Source organism: Nicotiana tomentosiformis, chromosome 7 (assembly GCF_000390325.3).
Source record: "Nicotiana tomentosiformis chromosome 7, ASM39032v3, whole genome shotgun sequence".
NCBI classification, from domain to species: Eukaryota; Viridiplantae; Streptophyta; class Magnoliopsida; order Solanales; family Solanaceae; genus Nicotiana; species Nicotiana tomentosiformis.
The window spans coordinates 111,750,869-111,764,658 of record NC_090818.1 but is presented as its reverse complement, the minus strand read 5'-3'; the positions used below and the strand labels follow the sequence as shown (position 1 = coordinate 111,764,658).

General features: G+C 38.1%; 1 protein-coding gene across 1 annotated transcript; it reads right to left on the bottom strand.

Moving 5' to 3' along the window:
* Positions 1–2,284: 2,284 nt before the first annotated feature.
* Positions 2,285–3,220, bottom strand: LOC138896212 (uncharacterized mitochondrial protein AtMg00810-like). Its single transcript, XM_070180999.1, has one exon. It carries the CDS (start codon positions 3,218–3,220, stop codon positions 2,285–2,287), a length of 936 nt encoding a protein of 311 aa, XP_070037100.1.
* Between the last annotated feature and the right edge of the window lie 10,570 nt (positions 3,221–13,790).

The following is a 13,790-nucleotide window of genomic DNA, read 5'->3' as shown; positions in this document are numbered from 1 at the left end:
GATTTCTCGCTTTATCCTCACTTATCGAAGTTATGTAATCGTCTCCTTAATTTTTGGATTAATTAGCATATGCTTAAGATAAATAAGTGAAATGATAAGATCATATTGATATATCTCTTTATCTCCTCTTAAATTAGATTATTTGAGCCTGAAGAACAATTGTCAAGTGTTCTTTCAAAAGTTATTTGTAAATTTGAAAAATAATATGATGAAGTTGAAAAATAATTAAATTGAAATTTTTTAATCAGTTAATTAAGAGCTTAATTATATAGCTATTTTAATTTCAAAATTTTGCTGCCTTTGTTAGTTTTCAAATTATGGTCGGGCTATTCTATTATAAGTTTGGCCGTTTCCTTCCATTAATTATATGCACATCCTCTTAGGAAATATAACACGTAAACATTTATATTTTTAGTATTAGTATAATATTATAATATTGTATATGTTAAATGCAATTGATTTTGATATCCTAAATATTAAAAAAATTTTGTGTAGTCGTTCAAATAAGGAAAACTTTAATAGGTAAAGTTTTAGTTGACTTCAAAATACTAAATATTAGGGAAATAATTAAATCACTATTTTCTCTAGTATGAACTTTATTTTAAAAGGGTAAAAAGGACGAACGATATTTCTCTAAGGGCTTTCGAACTTTTAATATAGAATAGATATAGATATATTGAAATGGACAAATTTTTGTTTTTAAAGATATTAATTTCTCTCGGGGAAGAAAAAGGAATTTAAGTTAGCTTATTTCTACAAGATGCTTTTGAGATGATCTTAAATAGAACGACAAGCTCTGTGATGATTCATATAGACGATCCTAACTTGCTTAAAGTTAAGCCGGAGTTATTGTTATAGTCTTGTATATGTCGGCTTAATGCTGCATCTCATCTTTCTCATTTGCTTGCATTTAATGGAGGTTTGAATCTTAATCATTCAGATATCAATCATTAAGTGTGTTTGTTTTTTAGATCTTAATCTTGATCATTCAGATCTTAATCATTAAGTATGTTTATTTATTTTAATTTGCAGTCTCTTAGTGGGTCCGAATAGATCTTAATAATTAAGATCTATAACATAGTTTTAATATCATTAAGATGTTATACATTCAAGAATTTATGTAAAATGATATTTTACTATTACTCCTACACTTTCACCACTAACCACCATCGCCACTGCTATCATCGTCATCTACCGTTATAGATTACCACCACCCACTACCCATCATCCATTACTATCATCCTCAACTACAACTGCCACCGCTGCCAAGCACGAATGTCAACTGTCACTACCACTAGCCATTATTCACAACCATCACCACCAACTACCATTACCACAAACATTATCAATAAGCACTATATATTACCATCACTGTTATCGGTGACCACCACCACCACTGTTAACTACTACTGTCATCCACTATTTACTACTCATAATCGCAATCATCAACCAATACCAGCACCAATTACTACCCAATCGGCAGCCACAATCACTACTATTAGACATCACCACCATTAACTATCATAAAAAAATTTAAAAATATTTTATTAATATAATATTAGATTAATTAGTACTATATGATTTGAATTTATACTTCTTAATTTTTAGATAAAGTCAAGTTTTGTTTCAGATGTAAGAGAACACAAACAGTCTTAATTATTTTTAGAGATTCAGATGCTTTAATCTTATACAAATTAATATCCAGATGTGTATTCAGATTCAGACGTCGTAATCTTAATAAAAATAAATGAGGCCTTAAAAGGTCGCCAAAATTGTGATTTCTGGACAGAGAAATTGTCTAGCCGAGATAGATTTACGAATGACCTCGCCGCTGCGCATGGCTTCAAGGCAAACATAAATGGCTAACTTTCAGTTTGATCTCTAAAGAATGGTCGGGTAGCAATCAACACCGATGGGTCTCTTCATCAAAAATTTCTCCGGCCAAATTGTAATTATTCACACAATTGTGATGAGATTAAGCAGAGTATCAAGAAAGATAGAAAGAAGAAGAAATGTAGAAATGAAGAAGAAGAAGAAGAAAAAGAAGAAGAAGATGCATCACACGAGAGAGAGAGAGAGAGAGAATTAGTGGAGAGTATTTTATTATTCCAAAAAAGTGTCTTTTTTTACAATGTAAAGGCTTACTTATATATCAATGTTTTAACCCTCTCTTTAGCACTCTAACTAACTACTAATCCTAACATTACTAACTCTTCTAACAACCATTAACAACTTAACTCACTTCCTAACAGCTTTACCATACAGATACTATTATACCCTTACTTTATTCAATACTCCCCCTCAAGCTAGGTGGTGAAAAAATATTAAACATTCCTAGCTTGGACTTTAGATACTCATGTTGAACTCTGGTCAATCCTTTTGTAAGAACATCTACAGGTTGAGCAGTTGTTGAAATGTATTTTGTAGTAATGAGTCCCTGTTGAATTCTTTCTCTCACAAAGTGACAATCTATTTCAATATGTATAGTCCTTTCATGATAGACAGAATTTGCAGCTATTTGTATGGCTGATTTGCTATCACTGTAAATATCAATAGGTAGCTTAATATGAATCCCAACTTCCTTTAGAATTCCATGTAACCAGATTAGCTCAGCTACTGTTGTTGCTAAGCTTCTATATTCAGCTTCTGTAGAGCTTCGAGAAACAGTGGTTTGTTTCTTTGATTTCCAAGACACCAATGAATCACCTATTTTGATTAAGAAACCTGTGACTGATTTTCTTGTCAATGGACATGCAGCCCAGTCTGCATCACAGAATGCAGTAATAGTATTGATCTGACTGCTAGACATTAACACTCCTTGACCTGGTTGACTCTTTATATACTTGACAATTCTCAAAGCAGCTTCCATATGAGATTTTTTGGGCTGTTGTAGGAACTGACTTAGAGTTTGAACCCCAAATGAAATGCCAGGTCTTGTTATAGTCAAATAGAGAAGTTTTCCTATCAACCTTTGAAATGAGATTTGATCAACCAATGGATCACTGCTTGCTGAGTTTTCTGTTTGTCCAGTATGCTCATCATACTGTTTTGAAGTAAGCTTGACATTGTTATCAATAGGAGTTACTGTTGGTTTTGCTGCAGCAAGTCCAGCTTCTGAAATTAATTCTAGAGCATATTTCCTTTGATGTATTACAATTCCTTCTTGTGATCTAGCAAATTCAATTTCTAGAAAATATTTTAGTTCCCCCAAATCTTTCATCTTGAAAGCATTTTGTAATGAGGCTTTTGTTTCTTCAATAAGAGTTAGGTTGTCTCCTGTGATTAGTAGATCATCTATATATACTAAGACAATGATGATTCCTTCAGTAGTCTTCTTGATAAATAATAAATGATCAAATTGACTTTGTTTGAAATTGAACTTCTGAAGAGCCTCACATAATTTTGTATTCTACTGCCTAGGAGTTTGTTTGAGTCCATATAGGGATTTAATAAGCCTGCATACTTTATTCTCCCCCTGGCTTCTAAATCCCTGAGGTAATTCCATATATATTTCATCAAGTAAATCTCCTTGAAGGAAAATATTATATACATCCATTTGGTGTATATGCCATTTCTTTGAAGCTGCAATACTTAATACAGTTCTCATTGTAACCATTTTCACTATTGGTGAGAATGTTTCTCGATAATCAATCCCTTCAGTTTGACTATATCCTTTAGCTACTAGTCTAGCTTTAAATCTTTCAATATCACCTGAGTCTTTGTACTTGATTTTATAAATCCACTTGCAGCCAATAGGCCTCTTACCTTCTAGTAGTGTTACAACATCCCATGTATGATTGTTTTCAAGTGCTTTTATCTCCTCATTCATAGCCTCTATCCATTTGGGATCTAGTATAGCCTCAGAATAACTGGTAGGTTCAGTGATTGAAGAAGTTGCAGATACATATGCTTGATACTTAGAAGATATCTTGTCATAGCTTATGTATTTATATAAAGCATAAGGAACATTCTGATGAATGTTTAAGGATACAAAATCTTTCATCCAGACAGGAGGATGTTTACCTCTACACGACTTTCTAAGCTGAGGTTGCACTTGATTTTGAATTTTTGAAGACACCTGAGATGTTTCAGGTTGCTGTTGAATTTATGTAGATATTTGAGTATGCTCTCCTTGAGTATTAGGACTATGTGCTTCTGAGTAGCCATAGTCTGTTGGTATGTCTAAACCATTTTCCTCTCATATGTTCTGATTAGTGTTGAACTCTTATCTTCCAACTCTATTTGAGAAATTATTGCTTGTTGTATCTGCTGATCTTATTTCAAATAAAGATTCACGGTTATCATACAAAGCTCCTGGTTTAGTTGTATTATCAACAAACACAGGTTTTAAAGTACATGCTTTGTTTACAAATGGAAATATGTCTTCTCTAAATATGATGTCTCTGCCAACAAAGAAAGGCTGGTTAGTCAAATCATATAATATATAACCTTTTTTAACTTCTGAATAACCCATAAGAATAGATGGTTTGTTCTAGACATTAATTTGTCTTTCTCCTGAACAACTTTAGCAAAACATAAACAGCCTAGCACTCTAAGATGTTGAATGGAAGGTTTTCTTTTATATAGTTTTTCAAATGGAGACAGATTTCCAATAACTGAACTAGGCATTCTATTTATTAGATATACTGCTGCTAAAACACAACATCCCCAGAATTTGATAGGAATTTGAGCTTGAAATCGAACAGCTCTTGTGACTTCCAATATATGTTTGTGTTTCCTCTCAGCAACTCCATTTTACTGAGGGGTATAGACACAAGTCTTTTGATGAATAACACCCAAATCTTTGAATAGACTTTCACATACAGAGTTTACAAAATCTGTTCCATTATTTGTTCTGATGATCTTTATTATCTTTTCAAATTGAGTTTTGACATATTTATGTAACGACCCGAGTTTTCGTTTTAAGAATTTATACTTCGTTCAGTGACTTAAAGTCTCGAGCAGCTTCGTAATATCTATTATGACCCGCGGGTGTGGTCGAGTTTGATTTACTAAAGATTCAGAATTAAATTAAAAGAACGATCCTTAATTTAAAGCTTAAATGAAAAGAGTTGACCGGAAAGTTGACTATTGAGCAAACGACTCTGGAATAGAATTTTGATGATGTAAATAGCTCCGTATGATGATTTTTGGACTTAGAAGCGTGTCCGGAAAATTATTTAGAGGTCCGTAGTGGAATTAAGCTTGAAATGCCGAAAGTTAAATTTTTGGAAAGTTTTACCGAATAGTTGACTTTTGAGCAAACGACCCCGAAATAGAATTTTGAGGATGAAAATAACTTTGTATGATGATTTCAGACTTAGCCGTATGTTCGGATTTGTATTTGGAAGTCCATAGGACAATTCGACACATTTTGGCGAAAGTTGAAAAATATAAGATTTTGGAAAAGTCCGACCGAAGGGTGAATTTTTGATAACGAGGTCGGATTTCAATTCCGAAAATGGGAATAGCTCCATTAAGTCAATTATGACTTATGTGAAAAATTTGAAGTCATTCCGGATTGATTTGATATATTTCGGCGCAAAATATAGAAGTTGGAAGATTTAAAAACTTATAATTCGATTCGATGCGCGATTCATAATTTCGTCATTGTTTGACATGGTTTGAAGCCTCGACTAAGTTCGTATTGTATTTTAGGACGTGTTGGTATATTTGGTTGAGGTTCTGAGGGCCTCGGGTTGATTTCGAAAGGTTAACGGATCAATTCGGACATGAAGATAAGCTGCAGCAACATGAATGATTCGTAGAAGCGTGAACAGTGATTCGCAGAAGCGTGAACAGTGATTCACAGATGCGTGAACAGTACCGCAATTGCGTGAATAGTACCGCATGTGTGTGAACAGTACCACAGGTGCGTGAACAGTAACCGCAGGTACAAATCTGGGCAGAATGTTAAGGACCAAAAATTGGTCATTATGCCATTTTCGTTTTTGGATTTTTGGAGCTCGGATTTGGGTGATTCTGGAGGGATTTTTCACAATCTTGGTTGGGGTAAGTGTTCTATATCCTAAAGTGTTTATATTTTATGAATCCATGATTATATTCATCATTTAATTCGGATTTAAATGGAAGAAATCAAGATTTTTGTAAAATCTTCCAAAAAAACAAAAATAAGATTTGGAGGTCAAGTTGTTATCGGAAATTGATAAAATTGGTATGGTTGAACTCGTATCAGAATGGGTGTTCGGATTTCATGAAAAGTATGTCGGGTTCCGAGGGGCGGGCCCCGCATTGACTTTTGTTTACTTTTTGGAATAAATTTTTAAGTCGGCGCATTATTATCCGGAATCATTTTCGATGAATTTTAATAAAGTTATACAATTAATTTGGTTAGATTTGAGCGGTCCGTAGGTCAATTCAAGCAAGAAGATGATTTTGGAATATCGGCAAAACTTCAAAAAGGTAAGTGTCTTGCTTAACCTCGAGTAAGGGAATTTTCCCTTAGGCATTGAGTCTTATGTGTAACTTGTGTAATTAAAAATAATGTACGCGATGTGACGAGTACGTACTTGATTTATATGTACAAATTTTATTGAGTTAAAATCTTGAACATAGTGTGTAGTGAATTGGATAATTGTTAGCATATATTTAATCATCTATTTGTCGTACCTAAATCCTTGTTGTTGAATATGTTGTTATATGATAATTTGATGTGATTGTTATTTGATTATTTATGAAATTCTTTGAATTTGCTGGTTTGATAATTATTAAAATTTAATTTCATTTTGGATTCTTCCTTCTGCAATTAATTAATTAAATGAGCTTAAGAAGAGGTGATTATATAATTATTGAAAAATTTAGAGTTAATGAAGGCTTTGCTTTATGTTGAGTAATTTATATCTCTATTAATTATTTTTGGGTGTTATATACATTGTGTGGAGCCTTGAGCTATTTGTTGTGAAATTAATTAATTTTGTTATATCTTTCGAATTTGGTTGTGGCCATTGGGCAGATTGTGATATGAATTAATTTTTGTCATGTTGTCATGATCATTTCCCAAGTAAATTATTGTATTGTGTGAGTTATTATTTTGAGAAATTATTGTGTTGTGTGAGTTATTATTTTGGGGAGATAAGTATGGCATTTCACCGTTGATATTATGTGGGTATAAGGGTGGCATTTCACTGTTATTGTATTTGTTAGAATATTGTCTGGGCGGAGCGATAAGGGTGGCTATAGGAGTGATAAGGGTGGCAATAGGAGCAATAAGGGTGGCTATTGATATTGCATGGGCGGAGCGATAAGGGTGGTTATAGGAGCGATAAAGGCGGTAATAAGAGTGATAAGGGTGGCTATAGGAGCAATAAGGGCGGCAATAGGAGTGATAAGGGTGGCTATTATCAGGGACGATATGTGATGATTTGGGGTTATAGTGTTGATAATTTTCATGTGGTGGTGTGATTTTCTTGTGTTTATTTTTATACCTTGTGCAATTTATCTTGTTGTTGGTAAATTGATAACAATCTGATTTATATTGAACTTGAGAGCATGTGGCCATTGCTAGGCGGATTATAAAATGAAATGTGGGCACGAGGTGCCGTGAGTAAATAATGAGAATATTTGGCACGTGAATTGTTCGTGCAGTTGTGATATGAAATGTGGGCACGAGGTGTTGTGATGAAATGATAATGATAATTGGCAAGTTAATTGTCCGTGCAATTATGATATGAAATGAGGGAACGAGGTTCCTGGGAAATATGACGATTTAATTATGGGCACGAGGTGCCGTGAAAATATGAAAATGGGCTGAGACCCGTATTTATGAAAAATATGAAAATGGGCTGAGACCCGTATTTTTTTTATGATTATGAAATGAGGTGTCACATGGTGACTTTTTAATTGAAATAATTATATTCAAAATATTTATTTGGAATGATTTTTATTCAAAAAGAATTATATAAAAGAATTATATTTGAAAAATATTTATTTGAGAAAATTATATTTGAAAAGATTTATTGAAAGAATTATATTTGAAAAGTAATTATTTGAGAAAATTATATCTGAAGGAGAGTTATCTGGAGGAATTATATGTAAAAGATATTTATTTGAAGAGCTTGATTTAATTGGGTGTAATTGTATTTATTAATTGTTGAGTGATATTAATGATATTCTTGTTGTCTGTTGTGCATATCACTGGTTGTTTTATCCAGCCTTATTGTTATTGTTTCTTATTATTCTGTATATTATATTGCACATATTATTAGACTAGTGAGTGTCTTGACTGTACCTCGTCTGTACTCCACTGAGGTTAGTCTTGATACTTACTGGGTACCGATTATGGTGTACTCATACTACACTTCTGCATATTTTTGTGCAGAGTCAGGTATTGGAGATATCGGACTTGAGCAGAGTTAAAGCGGGATCGTAAGGATTCAAGGTAGAGCTGCTTGGTCGTCACAGTCCCTTAGAGTCTTTTTATTTCATTGTACTGTTAATTTGTAATCAAACAGTATTGTATATTCGGTCCTCGTGATCATTCTATATATTCAGTTAGAGTTCGTGACTCAGTACTACCAGTCTTGGGAGGTTGTATATTCATATTTATTCCGCTGTTAGTTTTAGTTACTTATTCAATTAAAAAAATGGCTTCAAAATGTAATTGAAATCGGCTTACCTAGTCTTAGAGACTAGGTGCCATCACGACGCCTGTGGTGGGATTTTGAGTCGTGACAAGTTGGTATCAGAGCTCTAGGTTCATAGGTTCTACAAGTCACGAACGAGTCTAGTAGAGTCTTGCGGATCGGTACGGAGACGTCTATACTTATCTTCGAGAGGCTACAGAATTGTTAGGAAATTTCCATTTCTTTTATTCTTGTCGTGCGAAATTTGTTGAATTTGGAATTTGAGCCTTTGTATCTCTATTCTCTCACAGATGGTGAGGACACGTGCTACCGGGTCAGCTGAACAGGCATCCGCACATACTGCTAGGGCTGCAAGAGGCCGGGGCTGAGGTAGAGGTCGAGGAAGGGTATGTGCTGCGACTAGAGCACCTGTCAGAACAACAGTTGAGGAGCCACTAGTAGCTCCAATTGGGGGACAGGTACCAGAAGCACCTGTTGTTACCCCCCGGACTTCAGGACACTTTAGCACGATTTCCGAGTATGTTTGGTACATTAACTCAGGAGGGATTGATTTCTGTAGCACCAAATATTCCACAGATTGGGGGAGTAGCTCCGACTCCTACCACAACTCCAGAGCAGCAGGTTCACGTTGGTCAGGTTCCGGGTGTAGCACCGATACAACCTGTTATTCTGGTTCGGCCTGAGGTCAGGCCCAAGGTATCAGAAGAAGAACAAAAGAGACTTGAAAGGTTTAAGAGGTATAGTCTACCTACTTTTAGTGGCACAGCTATAGAGGATGCCCAAGAATTGTTACAAAATTGTCACTGTATTCTCCGCACCATGGGTATTATGGAGGTGAGCGGAGTTGCCTTTACTACATTTCAACTGTCAGGCACTCGGTGGTGGCAAAGCTATGAAGAAGGTAGACCGGCCGATGCAACACCACCAACTTGGGCTCAATTTTCGGAAATGTTCTTGAAAGAATTTGTTCCCCAGACTCTCCGAGATGCATGGTGCACAGAGTTTGAACGGTTGCGTCAGGGCACTATGACAGTGTCAGAATATGCTATTAGGTTCAGTGAGTTAGCCCGTCATGCACCTATCTTAGTTCCTACAATCAGAGAATGGGTCCACAAATTCATTGAGTGGCTCGATTATGATATTAAAATATGCATGGCTCGAGAATTGCAAACTGATACTCCATTTCAACAAGTAGTGGAGATTGCAAGAAAGATTGAGGGTGTTTTAGGCGAGGAAAGAGAGTCTAAGGAGGCCAAAAGGTCTCAAAGATCTGTAAGGTTCAGTGGATTTTACTCTTCAGCTAGGAGCCATTATGGCGGAGGCTCGAGCAGTCGGTCAGCTCAGTCCGCACATCAGATTAATCAGGGTACTCTAATTTACAGTGCACCACCGACACAAGATTCTTATAGTGATTATTCCAGTTATCTGGCACAGACTCAGTACGAGCAGTCGTGACCTCAGAGGGGTTGTTATGAGTGTGGTGATACTAGGCATATCATGAGAGATTGTCCCAGACTTGGGAGGGATGGATTTCATCAGAACACTCCAGCTACAAGCTTTATTCCAGTTGATACTCCACATGCACAGTTAGCTAGAGGTGGAGGACAGGCGAGTAGTGGGCGCCAAAGAGGTGGAGGCCCAACCCGTTGATTTAATCACTATGATTTGGCTGAGGCCAATACACCAGATGGTGTCGTTACATGTACGATCCTGATTTTTATTATAAAAGGATATTTTCCTTAATTTGATTCGGCTCTGAATATTGAGGTGAGTCTTCCTATTATGCTCCACTTATGGGTGAGCTTCGTAAACTTGTGACCCACTATATATGCTTATCCCTGTTGGGAGATTTGAAGGTGTGAGCTTGTGTCTGTCATTTATTTTTGCACACCATTGAGGGCTATAAGTCCAAAAGTAAATTTTTATTATTCATTACAGTGGGTTTAATATGTTTTGGAATAATTGATTCCAATTTTTATGAATTATATGCCCTACCGATATGAGGGTTCATTATGTGTTGTGAAAAGTTCCTGTCGGACCAGCTCAGGTTCTAGAGGGGTTCATTGCCACGCCAGTACTTCAGGACGCTTTGATCAGTTTGGTGGGCCTTATGGAGAGTGTGACCCAGACGGGCGCATTTCCCATGGCACCAACAGTCTCTCAGGCTGGAGGAGGAGCCCAGACTCCCACTACTCTGGCTCCGGAGTAGATAGCTCCCCTGTATCAGGCTCCAGAAGCTCAACCAGTCAGAGTAGTTCAACTGGTTGTTGCGGCACAGGCCGGAGATGGGCCAGCTATGTCTTCTGAGTCTTTGTGGAGATTGGACAGCTTTATCAAGCTCTTCCCAGTTCACTTCAGTGATGCTCCTTCAGAGGATCCCCAGGAGTATCTCGATAGTTGTCATGAGGTTCTACGGAACATGGGTATAGTGGAGACCAATGGGGTCGATTTTGCTGCATTTTAGATGACTGGTTCTGCCAAGAAATGGTGGAGAGATTATTTGTTGACCAGACCAGCTGGGTCGCCTGCTCTTACTTAGGACCAGTTCTCTCAGCTCTTCCTAGAGATGTTTCTGCCTATCACATTGAGAGAGGAGCATCATCGTCAGTTCGAGCATCTCCAGCAGGGTAGTATGACTGTTACTAAGTATGAGATCTGTTTTGTGGATTTGGCCCGTCATGCTATTCTTCTGCTTCCCACCGAGAGAGAGAGAGTGAGGAGGTTTATTGATGGACTTGCTCAGCCTATCAGATTGCAGATGGCTAAGGAGACTGGGAGTGAGATTTCTTTTCAGGCGGCTGCTAATGTCGCCAGACGAGTCGAGATGGTTCTTGCTCAGGGAGGTCAGGGGTCTGACAAGAGACCTCGTCATTCCGGTGAGTTCAGCGATGCCTTATCTAGAGGTAGGGGTACTTTTGGTAGAGGTCATCCTTCCAGACCGTTTCATTCAGCACTCCAGGCATCCCACGGTGCCTCAGGTGGTCGTGGTCCTCATATGCCTTATTCCGACCAGCTAGCCTACAGTGCACCAACAGCTCCTATTAGTGCACCTCCACTCCATAGTTATCAGGGTGGTTACTCAAGTCGACAAGGTCAGTTTCAGAGTCAGCAGTCACAGCAGTCGAGGTCATGTTATACTTGTAGTGATCTGAGGCACATTGCTAGATTTTACACTCGGACATCGGGCAGCTCACAGCATCAGGGTTCTCATGCCATGGTTTCGGAACCACCTGCTCAGCCAGCCAGAGGCAGGGGTCAGGCAGCTAGAGGTAGAGGCCAGACTGTTAGAGGTAGAGGTCAGGCCGTTAGAGGTGAGACCAGCCAGTTAGAGGTCATCCCAGGGACGTAGTTCAAGGTAGTGAGGCCCAGCCCCGAGGTTATGCTTTTCCAGTCGGGCCTAAGGTTGAGTCATCCGATGTTGTTATTTGGTACTGTTTCAGTTTGTAGTAGAGATGCTTCAGTTCTATTTGATCTGGGTTCTACTTACTCCTATGTGTCATCCTATTTTGCTACATATTTGGTTGTGCCCCGTGATTCCTTGAGTGCTCCTGTGTATGTGTCCACACCAGTAGGAGATGCTATTATTGTAGATCGTATTTATCATTCGTGTGTGGTCACCATTGGGAGTCTTGAGACTCGTGTAGATCTTCTACTTCTCGATATGGTCGATTTTGATATCATATTGGGTATGGATTGGCTGTCACCTTATCATGCTATATTAGATTGTCACGCCAAGACGGTGACCATAGCCTTGCAGGGGTTGCCTCGATTAGAGTGGAGAGGGACTCTTGGCCATTCTACTAGCAGGGTTATCTCTTATGTAAAGGCTCGACATATGGTCGAGAAGGGGTGTCTAGCTTACTTGGCTTATGTCCGCGATTCTAGTGCGGAGGTTCCTTCCATGGAGTCAGTGCCAATTGTTTGTAAGTTTCCAGAGGTATTTCCTGCAGATCTACCGGGGATGCCACCCGACAGGGATATTGATTTCTGTATTGATTTGGCTCCGGGCACTCAGCCCATTTCCATTCCGCCATACCGCATGGCCCCGCCAGAGTTGAAAGAATTGAAGGAACAATTGCAATATTTGCTTGATAAGGGCTTCATTAGACCTAGTGTCTCGCCCTGGGGTGCACCTGTGTTGTTTGTGAAGAAAAAAGATGGATCGATGAGAATGTGTATAGATTATCGGCAGTTGAACAAGGTCTATATTAAGAACAAATATCCATTGCCGAGGATTGATGATTTATTTGATCGGCTTCAGGGTGCCAAGGCGTTTTCGATGATTGACTTACGATCTGGCAACCATCAGTTGAGGATTAGGGCATCTGATGTCCCTAATATAGCTTTTCGGATTCGGTATGGGCATTATGAGTTTCTAGTGATGACATTTGGGCTGACAAATGCCCCAACAGCATTCATGGATTTGATGAACCGGGTGTTCAATCCCTACTTGGATTCCTTTGTGATTATGTTTATTGATGATATCTTGATCTACTGCCATAGCCGAGAGGAGCATGAGTAGTACTTTCGGATCATTCTTCAAAATGCGAGTTTTGGTTGAGTTTAGTTGCTTTCTTGGGTTACGTTGTATCAGCAAAGGGTATTCAGGTGGATTCTAGGAAGATTGAGGCAGTTCAGAACTGGCCTAGACCCACATCAGCTACAGAGATCTGTAGTTTCTTAGGATTGGCAGGCTATTACCGTCGGTTTGTGAAGGGGTTTTCATCCATAGTAGCCTTGTTGACCAGGTTGACCTAGAAGGATGCCCCGTTCAAGTGATCAGACGAGTGTGGGGCGAGCTTCCAAAAGCTCAAGATAGCTTTGACTACGGCACCGACATTGGTGTTACCCACAGGTTCAGGATCTTATACAGTATATTTTGACGCATCTTGTATTAGTATGGGTGTGGTATTGATGCAGGGTGGCAAGGTTATTGGATATGCTTAGCGACAGCTGAAGATTCATGAGAATAATTACCTTGTTTATGATCTAGAGCTGGCAGCCATTGTTCACGCGCTGAAGATTTAGAGGCACTATCTTTACGGCATGCCATGTGAGGTATTCACGGATCATCGGAGCTTGCAGTACATGTTAAAGCAAAACTAGCTCAATTTGAGGCAGATGAGGTGGTTGGAGCTATTGAAAGACTATGATATCACCATATTGTATCATCTCAGGAAGACCAAT

Excerpts from the sequence above, each read along its gene's own strand:
- LOC138896212 (XM_070180999.1), bottom strand. The coding sequence starts at position 3,220 with ATGAAAGATTTGGGGGAACTAAAATATTTTCTAGAAATTGAATTTGCT.